The following is a 16,020-nucleotide window of genomic DNA, read 5'->3' as shown; positions in this document are numbered from 1 at the left end:
CACAGTGTGTGTTTGTGTATCAGTATAAATGTATTTAATCACAGAAAGCTTATCCGATGTACTTGAATTATTTTATCACTTACAAGAACAAATAAGTAAAACCATTAATTGGCTATTGGTGGCCTAGAGACTGCCATTAAATGTAGCAGCTGTTCAAACACTGCTTTAGTTATGAGAACATATGTTATTTATAGAGGGAATGTTGGCCAGCTCCAGGGGTTATCCCTTACTCTTTTTGAAAAGAATGATGCGATCTTTAACTGCAGTTGGATCAATGCAGAGAAGACAGACCTAATTTTCATGCCTAATGGCAGTACCTCTGTGAGTGCAATGCTAACGCTTTTGCTGTACCTCTGCTAACTGTGGCTCCTGACCATTGTCTCTGAACAGTTTCCTACCAGACAAAGCATATTTTTCTTCAGTGAAGGTGTTCAGAATATTTTCTTTTCCTCGGATTACTTACTTGGGTGTTCTCCTATCCACATGGCGCTTTGAATCTTTGTTGGCTTTGCACCAGTGTGGGGACAGGGTATGGGGTAGAGGTCTTGTGGGTTTAGTTTTTCCTTTGGGTTGTTGTCACATAATTGAGAGGATAGGAATTGAAATGCACAGCTGAGCTGACAGAAGTAAATGCGTGAGCTTTTTCTGAAGACCACATATTTCTTATTGTCAGGTTTGTGCATAGGGTGAACATTCATACATTTATCTCTCCTTTCTCTTCCTCTGTATGCAAAGATGGGTCCAACATCTTCAGAGGCTGCCGCTTACTGCACTATATTAAATGGCCTTGCTTTGTTTTTCATCATTGTTTCTAGCTTGACTGTTTTCTCTGTGAGCACCTGCTGTCCATCATCACAGAGATGTGATGTGATGTGATTGGGAAAGGAGGTGATCCTCACCGTCAGAGGTGGGAGGGGAAGTGAACCATGTCAGTCTCAATCAGATTATACACCAGAAAGGAAAGATAAAAAAATTTTCATATGAAGTGAGCTGGGGAGCCAGTTCTGAAAATGAACAGGGTGTACCTCACAATGAAGAGGCTGGGGTAAGTTAGGCTGAGGTCCTTGTCTGCTGCTGAATCATCCTGGGGAGAGGAAGAGGCAAATGAGAATGCAGACAGTACCCATTTGCTGCTTTTTAAAAGACTCCTGATGCAGTCATTCACCTTAGCTGATGATTCAGGGTAGCTAGTCCATGAGAAGTGGTTGAAACTCCTGTGAAACTGAACATAGAGACACATCACCATTGGAAGGAAAGGCTTTCTCTGTACATTTGGCCTGAATATGAAAATTGCATTGTTGTTAAAATATTCTTTAAAATATAAACCTGTGTAAGTAAATGCAAGGGTTTCCAACATCCCATATTCGTATCTTTTACTTTCATTTATTAGTAAAATGAAGGCATCAAGAAAAATCCTTCCTATTGTGTCAAATTGCTGTTTTTCTCTTCAACTATGTGCAGTCTTGGACGAATTTTTAGCTAGCACTGTTGGTTTAGGGAGGCAGTGATCTGTTTGGGCAGTGGAAATAAACACTAAAGGTGTCATGATAAAGGAATTCGGTGCAAAATGTTCTGCACAGCCATATGTGCATGAATGAAACAACACAGCTCTTAAAATTTACAGTCTTGTGAAAGAAAGATAGCACAGCAGTAGTTTTCCAACTCAAGGCTCTTGAAGACATTTAACATGTATTTCATTATGTTCTTTACTGGAAGGTTATTTAGATACTGCTCTATCTGGTGTGCAAACTTGAGTTTTTTCCTCTGTAATGTCATGGTACAGTCCCAACAGATGAGGTTGTTCTGCAAGGCTGCTCAACCACATGTTTGATTTGGTCCAGGAACCTTTGTTTTAAACTGACTTTTTTATACACTGCTTTTTTTGTCTGAAGTACATGGGACTGGTAATTTTTTTTTCCTTCTCTCACAATTAAATTTCCTTTTCTGCCAGTAGAGAGGGGATAATTTGAGTTACAATTGAGGTGCCTTTTTTTCCTTCTGAAAGGATTTAACTGAGGCTAACAGGATAATTGAATAGGTCTGTGATAGTTCTCCCCGTATATTTCTTATTCTCAGAAAAACTGTTCATATTTTTCCAAGATGTCCTTACCTTTACTAATCAGTCTTCTGACTCAAGCAGAATTATTTAAATAGGTCTATTGTTGGAGTACCCTGTTCACTTGATTAAAGGCCCAACTCTGCTTCAGTGCATTTTTTTGCTTGACCTCCATCTGTTAATATTGTTCCATTTGCTTTTTCATTATCTTCATAGCTGTCCTCAATCCATTCAAAATGATGCAGCTGGAATAAACCTGGGCACTAACCCAAACACTGAGGATATACAGACTTGTATAACGATCTTAATGCATTTTGGCAAATCCTGCATTAAAGATTCTTTGTTGTTGTTGTTATACTTGGTATATGAGCAGAAGAAAACGTTTGCAGATATTTGCAACAAGATATGTATATGAAAGTTTTGCTTAAAAAAAAAAGGGACATATACAAGTGGAGGTACAAAGTACTATTAATTTGGTTGAATTCCAATATGTTGTCCCAATGGCAGAAAAACAAGTTGTATTCATTGACTTGAAGCCTTTTTGATGATGCCAAACTCTTTTCTACAGAGTAGCTTAGATTCTTGGGTACTGTGTTACCAAAAGGCGAAAAGCATGCAAAACTAGGAGATCTTTCTCTATCTAAGGACAGTAAGTCTATAAAAACTCAAGGAGAAGAGAGTAATTTTTTATATGCTGTATATTGCTTAGTTTAATATGATCACATACTTGGAGATAAACAATTACAGTTTTGATTGCAAAATTGTATTTTTATAGGCTTATCAAAGGGGCTAAATACCTTTTGGATCATATTCACTGGTTGCAGTTGCATAGAAATATTTTTAAATGAAAAATTATTGCAAAGCAATATGCCTAGTTAGAGCTGAGAAGGAGAGGAAGAGCATTGTCTTCCCAAGACCCAGTTGCCAAATGTGAACTTTATAGTGTACGAAGATAGTAAAAAAGCAACCCAGTTTTTCATCTTAGCTTTTCTGTAGAGGAAAAAGCAGAAACATTCAAATTAATTTTGTGAGAGGATCTTGCACACAAACACTGGTCCAAGTTCCTGCAAATGAAAACTGGTTGCCTGGTAATTGGATACAGAATAGTGCTGTATCAAGGTTTAATAATGTATTTAAAATACAAAGTACAGAAATAAAAATTCTTTTCTTTTTTTCTCTTCCAGGTTCTCTGGGAGATGCTAACAAGGGAGGTCCCCTTTAAAGGCTTGGAAGGATTACAAGTAGCTTGGCTTGTAGTGGAAAAAAACGAGGTAAGACTACGTTTCTACATTCAGGTACATAGATCAGAAAACAGTATTGGGGTTTTGCAAAAGACTTTTTCATCTTCTTCAAATTGAAAGTAAGTTCACGCGTATGGAAAGATTAGCAGTAGGAGCTAACACAAAGGGTCAAAGTGATGTTATTCCTCATGAATGGACCCTTTACATCTAATTGTTGCAGCTTCACGTCGTGATGCTGTAGATCAAAAATTGTACAAGTACTGTACTAGTTTCTCAGTCTCAATTGTAAAACCTAGGGGTTTGTTCTTAGTGATGAAAGAAGCCATTGCGTCCAAGGTAGGGGAACAGTTTAACTCCATCTCCTGCGTTTAGGACATCTTTTTACTGGCCGGGAGTTGATATATCTGTAAGAGACCTTCAGCTACTTCAACTTAACTCTCCCAGCAGGAGTCACTATAGTACAAGAAACTGCCGCTTAGATGAAAATTTCAAAAATAAAAGAAGAAAAAATAGTTTTAAAAAAAGAGAGAAATTACAGTTTTGCCACCTACGTTCAACACTACATTGAAGATGAGCTCCTCACTGGTATCGGCAAGGCTGTGGCATAGCTGCAAGCCTCCTCATGCAGAGTCTTTCCATTTCAAAAGCACTTCAGTGGTGTAAACACCGTTTGTACAGTGTCCCCAGCCTCGCTTTTCTTCTCCTCACAAATTGAGGCTTTCAGTTAGTTGGACATGTGAGCGTATATCTGAACACATAGTCCCTTGATATCAAAGACAGTAACTACATTTAAAAAACATTTAAAGTTGTGACTGTACCACACACAGACAAGCATGGAAATCCTCCACAAAGATGAAACCTCCTCTATCTAGACACAGCGGAAGCTTGGGAAACATTACAATGGCGAGGCACTGGCTGTACAATACAGATTTCTATTATTCTACATAAACTGTTTCTCAAAATGCTTCAGAGTTAAACAGAGGAGTTAGGTTTCCTCCTCTTAGTTTAATGTTTTTTGTTGGTGTTTTTTTCCCTCTTTCTTTTTTTCTTCTTTTTGAGGACTGGATTAATTCCAGTGTGATATACCAATTAGTTGGAAATGCTACACTAACAGTGTGAAGATTGTGAATGTGGTCTTCTACTGCATTTATCAGAGCAGGGGGCAGAAAGACACTCTTTCTCCTAGTCCAGGAAAAGCCTCACACATCATTTTGACGGAGGAACCTTAAAGCCTTCCATCAACAGTATTTGGCTCTTGTGCCTACCACATGCAGTTTTATGTAAGGGGTAAGAGTGGCATTGGGAATGTTGTAAAGAGATGCAGTCACATGCTGAAACATGTCTGAGAGTACAACACACAGTTTTCCAGAGCAAGGAATTGCATCAAATACAGTATGAACAAAATGTAGATGTGACTATTTTACTAATGGCTGAAGAAGCCTAAGGGGTGGCATTCTCAGAGCCAGCTCTTTGTCAGGTAGCACTAGCCTGTTGTGACCACTTTTCTTTGTGGGCTATGAGGGAGTTTGGAGGGCATTGCATACTTTTAATTTTTTCTGGCCATGACATGGGTACAATGTCCAGCATAGGCCTTGAAAAGTCAGCTTGTGCTACTTTTCTTAGTTTTCTGTGTCCCAAAACAAGTGTAAGGGTCAGGTTCTGCTCTCAGTTCAGCCTGTTGATATCAGTGGGATTGCATGGTTCCAGTCCACAACAGGATTGGATCACTGTTGAGCCATGCCTCCAGTTTTTGGATTGCAAGTCTTTTGTTAAAATCAGTGAGGGATTGAGGCCAAAGCATAATTGCATAAGGTGAAAAATCCCTTTCGTAAAGCCTGAGGCTAGCAAATGGAGTAGATTCTAATGTGTCTGTATGGATCTCTTTTGACACTATGCATAATTTCAGAGTGTTATTTTTATTCTGGTAGAGATTTTTTAAGCTATTTTTTTTAAGAAAAGCAAAGCATGAGAGTTCATGTTAGGCTAGACATGATCTCATAATAAATTGCCACTGAGAAATGTGTTCTTTATTATAACATGACATTTGGATCCTGCTACCTCTATATTACGTATTATATAGGCGATATTCTTCACAAGTGAGACAAGTGGTGATTGCTACTGATTGTCCACCTCCTGGAACACTGAGGGTTACAGACAATACTGCAGCAAGACTAGCCAGTGTATTTTTAGGCCAATGACTCAATTAGACATCATGCACCAGTGCAACTTATTTGTGCATTGTACAAATTTCTGTGTATTTCTTCCAAAGAAACCCTTGCACATTAAGTTATGACATTAATAATCAGATGTCTGCAGTGCCCTGCCTCTGTGTCTCATGTTTCCAGTTCTTATAGGGTTCAAATGTTTTTGGAGCAGGATTTAACTCTTACTTTTGGCTGCTGTGTCTTGTAAGGCTTTGCAGGTCACACTGCAGTAATGTAATGGTACAGAGTGACATAACTTGCTCTGCTTTGCTTCTGAAATGGCAATAGTAGGGCAGATGAAAGGATCTTCCTGAGAGGATAGTCTGAACAAGAATGTAATTCCTGGTTCTCGCCTCTTAGAGGACAAGAACCTTTTTTCCAGCTTGACCCCTCTTACATTTGGACTCACTCACTTTCACTGAGAAATTGGTTTATCTATCTAACTTTAAAAATTTATTTATATAATATGAAACATCTGAAGTCAGTTAACAGCTTTAGTGAGAGCAGAGGGATCTCCTTCAGTTGTAATGTTGGAAGCATGTGCAATCAGCTGGAGAGGCTTCAGGATCTGTGTATGTGAGAAAGGATTTGCTTTTAGGCTTTCCAGTCTGGAGGCAGGCTGTTAATGTAAAAATCTTCTAATTTAAAACTCTCAGCAAATGAAACCAAACTAGCTGCAAACTAATTCTCTGTAGTCAGTGGTCCTGGCTATAACCATCAACTCCTTGTCTTCAGTCATTAGGAAATATTTATGAGTTCACTGTGCTCTGTGAGTGCTTTCTGAGATCTGCATGTCCTCATTAATCCTTCTGACCACAGGCTCATGAAACATCTCTTGTGTCATGTAGAGCTTCACTTAACTCTTTTTAACTCACTTAATGTAATCTATATTTCAGCTATTTGTGTGTCAAAAGTGATTATAGTATTGTACAGCTAGATCATTTGTGTGGGAGAAAGGAATTAAAGCAGGCTGTACATAATGCCTGACAAGCAACTTAAAATACTATGCAGTAACCTCCACAAATGATTGTTTTAGTATTAAAAGCTGTTTGTCTTGGTTTTGCTTCTTCTCTCTGAGCTTTCTTAAGGAACCCCATTTGTGCATTTGATACGTTACTTTCTTATAGGTCTAGTAAAAATTATTTGTGCTTCTTGCTAGTGTTAGTAATTTTGATTTTCCTTTCTAATATGTCTCCACATTTTTTTATTATGTTTAAAAGAGAGAATATGCTTTAGTTCTTTGACGTCTATTGGTCTCATAGGAAATTGCTTAGTAGCAGCTTAAAGGGAAATGCTTCCAGTAACTGGTACATTTTCTTTCCATTAGAGATTAACCATTCCAAGCAGTTGTCCCAGAAGTTTTGCAGAACTGATGCACCAATGTTGGGATGCTGATTCAAAGGTAATTTAATGTGTGTTTGATTTCTGCACCACCACCTCAGCCTTGTTTTGCAAAGTGCATTAGCATTGCTTTGGGGGACAAGTCTGAGCTGACATCATTGACACATTTCTTGACAAAGATACCCAGGACTGTCTTTTTTTTTAGTGGGTTTATATATTTATACCTAAATAACTCCCTCTCTTCCTTTTAATCAAGAGTTACTATGCTGCTAACTTTGTAACTGCTAAAGACAATGACAGGAAATATGGTAAGATGGCAAAAATGTGGCCATTTTGGAGCAAGTGGAAAAATTGTGGGTTTTATATTTGCTTTCAAAGGTTAATAGTTGGATGTATGTGAGCATCACGTTATGAAATACAAATTTCAAGGTCCAATTCTGTGCCCTACTCGTGTTGAAAACATAAGTATAAGTAAAGAATAAATTAATCCATGAAACATGGGTAGGAACAGCAGCAACACATTCTAAATTAACATTAAACCTCTCTTAATCTGTTCCCTTAGGGCTTGAATAGTGAGCTTTATAATGACTGTACTGTAATAATATGATAATAGCAGTGCTGTTTAACCATGAAAACAGAATAAAAAGTTAAAAGAGCTGCATTGTTACTATTAATCTGCTGTTACAAGGAAGGGATTGATTAAGTATTTAGACAGTAAAAGCTTTTGTAGATTATGAGAGTTACCTTCTTAAAATGGACTTTGTGACCATCCTGTTGTACATAAAACTGCCTGAAAAGAGCCTGTGGGCATACTAGCTTTAGTACCAAGGATTAGCATCTATTTCCTTTGCCTATGAAAATATTTGAGACATTGAAGAATAGTTAAGCAGAGAAAATGGTACTCTTTTTCTCAAGTTAAGGCACCAGGAAGAACTTAATTTCTTAAATTCAGGAGAAAGTTAGCAACTTTCAAAAGTTAGAGACCAAGATTAATTCTAAGACAAATGAGAGCATATGCATGCTCTAAACTTGAATTTATCACCAAAGAGTAGCCATAGAATAATAATAGGAGAAAGGAAATATACATTCTTGGTCTCTCTTTTAAAAGCAAGGGGTTGCTTTCCTGCAGAATGGATCTGGAAGAATGAGATCCATCAACATGTGATTTCCACATGAACACACATATACTTGCCATTCTCTTGATAGTTCCTTGTATCTTCCCCACAGAGGGGGGAGAGGGGAGAAGAATGCTTCAAGTTTTTGAATCTACACGTAGACTGCTTAAGTTCTAGGTCAGTAATTGCTGAAGAGAACTTTCAGTGCCAACTGCTTATCTTTACTAACTGCTCCCAAGTGTTAGCATCACTACCAAAGGCCTCAGAATAAGAATTATTGGAGCTTCTTTTCTGTAATTGTCACATACTAGATCAGCTCACTTTGCCTTGTTCGAGCCACATCCATAAGTGTCCAAAAGACTGTTGCTGTTTCTCAAGGAGAGGGAGGGATTTGCATGTTGTAAAAGAATGATGCTTAACCATCAGGCTGAGTTCTGTCTGATAGAGTAATTTATCTAAGTGTGGGCTGGTTCCTGGGGACATTGTTCCCAGAAGTCATGCAAACTGTGAATCTCATGAGAGACGGGGTTTTTCTGACGCTCTGCTCTTCGCTAGTTTTTTCATGCAGCTCTTCTTCTGTTAAGCAATTACAGCTTTGTTCACATGACTGAAATGGAGTAATCTGTGGTCACAATTTGGACATGTGACTGACTTATTCGGTCACGTGCTGGGAAAGGGTCGCTACTTACGGCTCTCCAAGTGCTTTGATAAAGGGCTGTGTGGCCTGCATGAGCCAAAAGATGGAGCACGCTCCTCTGAAATACTGCTCTGTGTAGCGTTCCCTTTTTGCCAGGATTAGCTTTAGAAAATCAGATCGTTGATGCATGAACAAGTTACTGAAGGTCAAGCAGGGGTGAGCTTGAGTATGTCAGCTGCTCAAAAGCAGTTGCTAAGGTGCATACTTCTAGCCCGCAGAATTCATGAGGTAACTTTCGGTGGCTTACCCCTGAGAAATGAGGGATATGCATTTACGGTGGGGCTAAGGAATACGCTTGGAGAGCTGCTGCAGAGCAGCTGGAGTGTCGAACACTGCTCACACCATAATTTCTTCATGGGAACAGACAGAGTTATTAATATTGCTTTGAATTCTTAAGAATTTCTTCACACATGGAGAAAAATATCTGTAGTGCTCCCCGTGATACTTGGCGCAGTAGTCTTTATGCAGTTTAAACTGCTAGTTGAAACAAACAGTTCACACCTTAAAATTTCTACTGAACAAATTGCTTTTGCTTGGGTATTAGGTAATTGTAGAAACAAGGTTGCTCATCACTGATGTCTTTGTTTACTGAGGTTACTTGCTTTTGAGTCGTAGGTGAATAATTCTTTCTCATTTCATCTGTTCCTTCAGTTTCTTTCCACAACAAAGATGTTTATAAATTACAGAGTATTTTAATGGAAATCAGAAATCTGGGAACAGAGAAGAAACAAAAAATGAAAGACATATGGATTAAATATCCTGGTTTTATGGAGACCTATTCAGTAAGAAATACTCAGTGGAAGGAAACAATGAAAACATTAGCCAGAATTATTTCTAGAGGGGCATATATTTTAAAGATTTCAGTGTGAGACATCACAGATATAAAGGGAAACAGTTTTCAAAGGCGACTCATGCCTTGATATTTTAAGAATCCCTTATAAGGGCTTTCTAGAAAGTGCTAAGCAGTTATCAGCTGAAAAGATTTTTCTTTTTGGAGTTTCTCAGCTCAGGCTCCCAGTTTCCCAAATCACTTCTTCCCAGTTTTAGCCAAGGTACCACTCTGCATTTAGAGTGCATTTATTAAATCTGAAATTATCCTTTCCTAGGGGCAAGAAACCATCAAAACCCATGTGACAGTGTAGGCTTGTGCCTTCCTGCCAGGTTTGTCTCCATGCAAAGCTGCTGCCTGTAAATCTGGCAGCTGCAAAGCTGGCAGGGTAACTGCTGGCTGTTTACAGAATTTGCACAGCCAGAGATGTACAGTACTTTGACATTGCTGTGTGACTCTGCATTTGCTCCAGCTCCAGTTGCACCAACTCTGCAGCTCCTTTGCCTGCAGGACCCACCACATGATTGTTGCTGCTTCTCCCAAATCAGTTGGTTGATCCTTTTGCCTACCCTTAGTAAAAGCCCTGTTCTCTGTCATTGTCTCCTCTCTGGTTACTCCAGGCAAGCCTGATAGTCAGCCCTGCCCTATACTTCCCAGTATACACCTGAGAAAAAAGGAGCAAGCCAAACTCATAGATATGTTTTGTAAATTATCCTGAATAGTCCATAAAATATTGTAGATAATGCAGCATAGGAATGTTTGCCCTTGGTGTCTTCCTGAAAATAGAATTTGTTTTGTATAGGCACATTATGTACCTGCCAGTCTGTTGGACAATGCGTAGCAGTTGCAGTACTCTGGTAAATTTCAGGGAGCCACTGTCTCCTGTCTGGCAGCTTCCTCACCATTTGGGAGGCCCTTATCCCTTCAACAGTTCCAATCCACTGGTGTGGTCACAAGAGATGCAGCCGTAGCAACAAAAAGGATGTGAAGGCTGGTCAAAGGTTCTTCTGCCCCAAAACCGCACTGGAGTCGGTGGTGGGGGTGGTACCAGGGATGGGTTTTGTGCTCTGTGCAGCCAGTGCAACCCACTCCAGACTGGCAAGTTTGGGCTCTTCCCAGGGTATGTTCAGAGGATCTGCTCAGCTGTGGCAGGTCGAGCACCATCATGGATGTAGAGGGGAGGACAGCTGCCACCCCAGCCCCCTGTAAAGACAGGGTGACCCTGCTGGCTTTCCATTCAAGGGACTGTGTCACCAGTGCAAGCAATGTGCTGCTGCTTAATGGGTACCTGTTGCTGTGAGGTCTGTGTGCCCAGTTTGCCCCTCTCTGCTTGCTGGGCTGGGGAACAAATTGCATTAGCACTTGTGCTGGGGCAAGCATGTCTGTGGCAAAGAAAATCTGTGTAGCTCACTGAACTGCCCATTGCCTGAAATCATGGAGTTGGACCAAAAAATGACAGACAAAGCCTCCAGTCACAGCCGAAGAGTGCAGCATTACAGTATAAGAGAGCTTGTCTCTCTTTTTGTTATGCATTTGACACTTTTTCATGCTGTTTGACATTTAAAATAAAGAAATTGTCTGTCTTTTATAATGTGGAAATCACTTGGATCTTCCCGAGAGAGACACCTCAGCATTGTTCCTAATTGTTTTTGTGCTCCCAAATTAAAATGCACGTTTTAATTGCGGCATCTGTAATTTTAGCAGAAATGGTATAATTAAAGGCACAGTAGAGAGAGAATGTGCATCATCCCCTTATTATGTATCTACATTTTGTTTCAACCTTTTGTCTCAACCTTGTCTGGGGTCTGTCAAACAGACTAACAGAGTCAGTGCTCTTTCAAGAAACACATTTAACTGGCTTTTTCAGTTTTCAGTTATTATCCTACTTCATAGCTTCCCCTTGGGACTCAGGGAAAAGTGAAAAAAAAAAAACCACCAAAAAAAGCCCGGAAAAATTTTAACTGGTCTTTCTGACTTGTGAGCACAATGGGTCTTGGATGGAGAGCCCTGGAACAAAGTTCAGTAAATGAGCCCAGGACAGAAGAGCACAGAGTCCACTAACATGAGCTTAGCTGCCAGGCAAGACATCCTTCCCTAACCTCAGTCTTCACTTCTTCCCTGGCTGCTCCTGAAGTAGCTAAGTGAGAGTTTTTCTGAAAGTATCTCCTCTGCAAGAGGGGAACTGCAGCCAGAAACCTGTTTTTGATAGGCAGCTAAATGGCTTGTTCGCACACCAAAGAGTTTATATTAATACCTGTAAAAGGCCACCTGTATAATTACCAGTTGCTGATGGTCCAGCCTTCTCTATTTGGAAGCATTTTCTCTCTTAGCTTGAGAAAAATTATTCTTTCAAATTAAGAATCTAGATGATTGATGATTCTAATGTTTAATCCTGTTTTACTAGTAGACATGGGAGACTAAGCTAAGGCTTGAGTCCTACTAGCCTGTGCAACTCTTCTTAAACTTTCCTTTAATAGAAGAACAAAAAGAAACCATTTACAGATTTACAGTCATCTTGTAGGATGCTGTGGTCAGAAAGAAGCGTGACAATTCCTATTAATTGTGGGGTTTCAGTTGAAAATATCCTGCAGATAGTTTTAGTAGTTTTATATGAATGCAAATGCTCTGTTTTGGTTTTCTTTTTTTCTTCAGAAAAGACCATCTTTCAAGCAGATTATTTCAATCCTGGAATCTATGTCAAATGACAGCAGCCTTCCAGACCAGTGTAACTCATTCCTGCATAACAAGGCAGAGTGGAGGTAAGTTTTCTTCCTCCCAAGATGATATGATGTGGTTTTACATTGAAATGGTATGAGTGGTTTTTTTCAGAAAGACATCAGACTCCAATGATGTACTGGTAGAAAATATGTGTGCTTGAAGTATTTTTAGAACATAACTTACCTTGTTGTTTTTCAGGAATGCCCTGAATGTTGCGAAACTTGTATTAGGAGCCAATGCACTTAGCTGTACCCTATATTTATTATTACAGTGGTTTAGGCATCATGATATTTATGGTTTTGTGATCAACATCTTAAAACCAATTACAAGGTTTCAGTCAATAGTGTAGGGGCAAAAGAACTCAGATAACATGTAGGTTTGATGCCATTTTCGTAGAAAGTGTATCAGTGATATTAATATTAAAACCAAAAAAGGATAAAGGGCCTAAAAACCTCACCTTCTAATTCAAGCTTCTATTTGTGCTCACTTGAATGCACTCTACCATTTTTATGTGTTCTCTCCTTTGTCAACTGTGTGTTCACACATCCAGCACATGCCCATGCCAGTCCTGTTTTTTACAGTGTTCCAGCATTGCTTGAGCATATGATTTTAGCTGTTGCTGATTGTAATTGTTATTCATTAGTGATTATAAATGGAGATGAGATTTGAGACAATTTTATTACATTACAGTTTTGCAGTAAAATTTCCAGCCTCTTTTTTGGAATGTGCCAAAACTTCAAAAACCTGTCCCTGAAGCTTATTTCTGGGTTAGAAAACTTGCTGCTTCCCAGTAAAGCCTTCTGTTTGAGATGGAATATTGAAAACAGATCTGCGCAGGGAGATGATTTTTGCAGATGATCGTGCCTCGCTCTATATTAAGAAGCGTTGGCTCTATGCCGAATAAGCGGGGAGCACAAATACCGAAAGATTCCCTGCATCGAAGAAACCGGGACGGGGTGGAGGATGGGGAGGAGCACATGGAAATGGGGCTTGTGTCAAGCCCGGCAATCCCGCGTTTCTTCCGCTGCCTTCCAAGGAAAGGCAAGACGTAGACTTTTAATGGGGCGAGTGGAAAAACTGAGCTGTCGCTGGGACGCCCCCGATCACACGGCGGGGTATAAATAGCCCGGCCCGGGCCCGCCCCGGCTCGGCCTCGCCGCCGGCGGCCCGGGCCCGGCCGGGCGGCGGGGGCTGCGCGCCATCTGCTGGCGGCAGCGCCGCATTGCGCCCTCCGCGCCGCCCGCGGAGCCGCCCTGCCGCGTCCCCGGGCCCGCTGCTGCGGGCACCGCTGGGCCCTGCGCCGCGCTGCAGCTGCAATACCAAATACCAATACCAAACCCCTCTATTCGTTTGATCAGTCTTAATCACCGCAGTCCTATTACTCCTATGCTTTCAGTCCTCGCCGCAGTAATCACAATGCTCCTCGCAGACCGTAACCTTAACACCACATTCTTCGACACTGCTGGAGGAGGAGGCCCTGCCCCGCGCTGCTGCTGCTGCAGGCACCGCTGGGCCCTGCCCCGCTGCTGCTGCTGCTGCGGGCACCGCTGGGCCCTGCCCCGCTGCTGCTGCTGCTGCGGGCACCGCTGGGCCATGCCCCGCTGCTGCTGCTGCTGCTGCTGCAGGCACCGCTGGGCCCTGCCCCGCTGCTACTGCTGCTGCGGGCACCGCTGGGCCCTGCCCTGCTGCTGCTGCTGCTGCAGGCACCGCTGGGCCCGGCCCCGCTGCTGCTGCTGCTGCGGACACCGCTGGGCCCTGCCCCGCTGCTGCTGCTGCTGCTGCGGGCCCCACTGGGCCCTGCGCCCGGAGCCCAGTGCTGAGCGCTCCGGGTGGTGTTTAAAGTACCCCAACTGCATGGCACCGTTGTTTATCCAGACTCTGAGCATCATATCGTGGGTTTGACAGCAGGTAGAACAAGGATGGTTGGGAAAAAAGTACATCCTACTGAGGGATTTCTTATATTAAAAATATTTTAAAGATGGGCGGGTACTCAATTGCCTTTAGGAAAAGCTAATAACTACTTAAGTCTTGCCAATGTAGCAAAATAAAAGCTGTACTAATTGACATTTCGTGACAAATATTGTTTTACTTTATCAGTTTATTTCTTCAAGTGTATCTCAAGTGGCCCAAGTATTTCTTGCACATTTTTTGCTAAATTTCTCAGATGAGGAACATCTGAAAAGGTATTAAGGAAAAGCCATGTAGCAACAAAGAGCTCTTTGGTACTATCAAATAATGAAAAAACTACTTACCATGGAGACTTGTGTTAAAAAGAAATGTGACATTTTTTCTGGAAGACTTAGAGACAAGGAAATATGAGAGAGAAAATAAAAATTCATGATGGGACATGATTTGCCTGAAAGCAAAGATAATTTTTGAATTGAGCTGAAATTAAAACAAACGTTCAGAAAGAGCACAAATCATGTGGGCACTTGTTTGGAAGCTGGAGGGGTGCTCTCCTATCCAAATTCTGGTAACAGCTTCCTGCCCTGATGCAAAAGCCATATCTGTATGGAAGCTTTCATGAATGCTTAGCCAAATAAACAGAAAGCATGCAAAAAAATTGCCACCTGAAATAGATAAAAGATGCATAAAGTGATCCCAAAGGATAAACTAAAAGAGACTTAAGTTTGTTACTAAAAACAACTGCACATTAATTTAATGTAATTTAACTTCTATATTGAAAAATCTTTGCTTTTACTGATTTTTTTTCCCATGGTTTTTTATCCCATAATGATTTGCAAAGAGATAGTGAAACCAGCAGTAGGGAAAGTATGAGATGTATTACCACAAAATAGGGAATTTTAATGAAGCCTGGATATCAGAGCACTGGAGAAGGGTGGGCTTGGGAAAAGCAAAAATTATGCTTGTTCCTTTGAGGGACCTCTGAATTAATGATCCAGATACTGCACTTTCACAAGGATGCTGCTCTTACCAAAGCAAAGCTCAGACAACCTGGATTGTGTTTTTCCCCACTCTTAAAAAAGGCAAGCTGAGGTCCTTTTTATATAGATATGCCAAAATTGTAGCTGCAACAGCAAGTAACTGGAGTCTTCAGTATCACTGACTGGCTGGCATGAAAACTGAGAGTGGGCTGAGTCTGTACATGACTGCTGGAGTTGATAACACAAGTGATGCTTTGACTTACCTATATAATGCAGTCTTATTTGCAACATCTTCTGGTATTCATTTTTATATTAATATCACATTATGATCTGCTTGTTCTGCATTTCCTTAAAATAATTCAGTGTCTTTTTTCCTAACTGTTCCACACGTGTTCAGCACGTTTTTATTATTAATAAAATAGGGGCACTGCCTTATGGCTGAGTTGCATAGGTCTAGTTGCATAGGCCCTATGTTTAAGTTCATATTCTGTGATCTTTTTGGAGCCCTTTCTCAAGTCACTTGTATTACAGTCAGAAATAATTACTGTAGAAGTAATGATGTTCCAATTCAGTGAGAGATCCCATTTGTCTGCATTTAGTCATATATACTAAGTGCATCTCTCCTTCTATCCTCTCCCCACGAGTGGCTGCTCCAATGATTAAAATTATGTATTCGTGATACTTACATTAGTGTATTAGTAACAATTCAAGACATATAAAGAAATGCCAGTCATTGTTTTTAATCTGTGAATGTTTGTCATTATAGTTTCTAGTAATGTATTAGTATTTGTTCTTCAGTGTCACAGAATGAAACTATTCTAGAAAAACCAGTAAACTCACACTGCAGAACTACAGAAGCAAGCAAATCCACATGTCCTACCATGTATAATGTTTCAAGCTGCTTCATTTATGGAGTAAGACTCATTAACTGGGC

At 40.6% G+C, this 16,020-nt stretch overlaps 1 protein-coding gene across 2 annotated transcripts in view; it reads left to right on the top strand.

The window, feature by feature from the left end:
- MAP3K20 (mitogen-activated protein kinase kinase kinase 20) overlaps positions 1 to 16,020 on the top strand; it is an 89,621-nt gene that overhangs the window by 38,403 nt on the left and 35,198 nt on the right. For both annotated transcript variants that reach the window (XM_030952249.1, XM_030952250.1), the window contains exons 8-10: positions 3,241 to 3,327; positions 6,829 to 6,903; positions 12,136 to 12,242. In XM_030952249.1, the coding sequence (XP_030808109.1) occupies positions 3,241 to 3,327; positions 6,829 to 6,903; positions 12,136 to 12,242 (269 nt within the window). The remainder of the gene's footprint in view (positions 1 to 3,240; positions 3,328 to 6,828; positions 6,904 to 12,135; positions 12,243 to 16,020) is intronic.

The sequence above is a fragment of the Camarhynchus parvulus genome, chromosome 7 (genome assembly GCF_901933205.1).
Source record: "Camarhynchus parvulus chromosome 7, STF_HiC, whole genome shotgun sequence".
NCBI classification, from domain to species: Eukaryota; Metazoa; Chordata; class Aves; order Passeriformes; family Thraupidae; genus Camarhynchus; species Camarhynchus parvulus.
The sequence above is the reverse complement of the archived record's forward strand: the minus strand, read 5'-3'. Positions and strand labels throughout refer to the sequence as shown.